Here is a 575-nt window from a genome sequence, read left to right as displayed (position 1 = left end):
TGACGCGCAGGGCCAGCCTGCTCGCCGAAGCAGCCGTCCTGCAGCAGCAGAACTCGGAGCTGTGCCGGTTGCTGGAGGAGTACGTCAGCTCCGGGGTGAGCGCGGCAGCCTGGGGACACCCCACCACGCAGAGGTCCCGGACACAGGGGGCCACTGCCTGGAGGCCATCACTGTCAGGCTCAGGGTGCTTCTCCCCGCAGGTGAACAGCACGCTGCTCTCCCCTCCCACGCAGTGGATGGACCTGAACCTGTCCTGTCCCGGGGAAGCGCAGTGAGTGCCCAGGGCCAGGGCACAGCTTTTCTCTGCCCCGAGCTGAAACTGTGTCTGGAGCCAGGGCTTCCTGGCAGGGGCTAATAAATCCTTCCCAAACCTGGGCCATGAGTGTGCTTGCGGCCTGTGAGGAGCACCCCTCTCGACTCTGAAGGTGCTGGGCAGCCGCAGCCAAGCATTCCTCGACCCAGGGGCCTCACAGCACTGTAGGAGAGCATTTCCCCACTCCCACCACAAAGCTGTGCGCTCTCTGTCCTCCCTTCCCTCCGCAGAGCCAAAGCCAGGCAGGACCCTCCACCTCCTG

The 575-nt window shown here is 65.0% G+C and overlaps 1 protein-coding gene across 1 annotated transcript in view; it reads left to right on the top strand.

The window, feature by feature from the left end:
- The window catches only part of DRC1 (dynein regulatory complex subunit 1), a gene marked incomplete at both ends in the record, with an annotated part of 13223 nt that extends 12952 nt beyond the window's left edge, over window positions 1–271 (top strand). Inside the window, 2 exon segments of the mRNA XM_010288951.1 lie at window positions 1–95; window positions 201–271. Coding sequence (XP_010287253.1) covers window positions 1–95; window positions 201–271 — 166 coding nt within the window.
- Between the last annotated feature and the right edge of the window lie 304 nt (window positions 272–575).

The sequence above is a fragment of the Phaethon lepturus genome, unplaced genomic scaffold (genome assembly GCF_000687285.1).
Source record: "Phaethon lepturus isolate BGI_N335 unplaced genomic scaffold, ASM68728v1 scaffold7086, whole genome shotgun sequence".
Classification (NCBI taxonomy): domain Eukaryota; kingdom Metazoa; phylum Chordata; class Aves; order Phaethontiformes; family Phaethontidae; genus Phaethon; species Phaethon lepturus.
The sequence above is the reverse complement of the archived record's forward strand: the minus strand, read 5'-3'. Positions and strand labels throughout refer to the sequence as shown.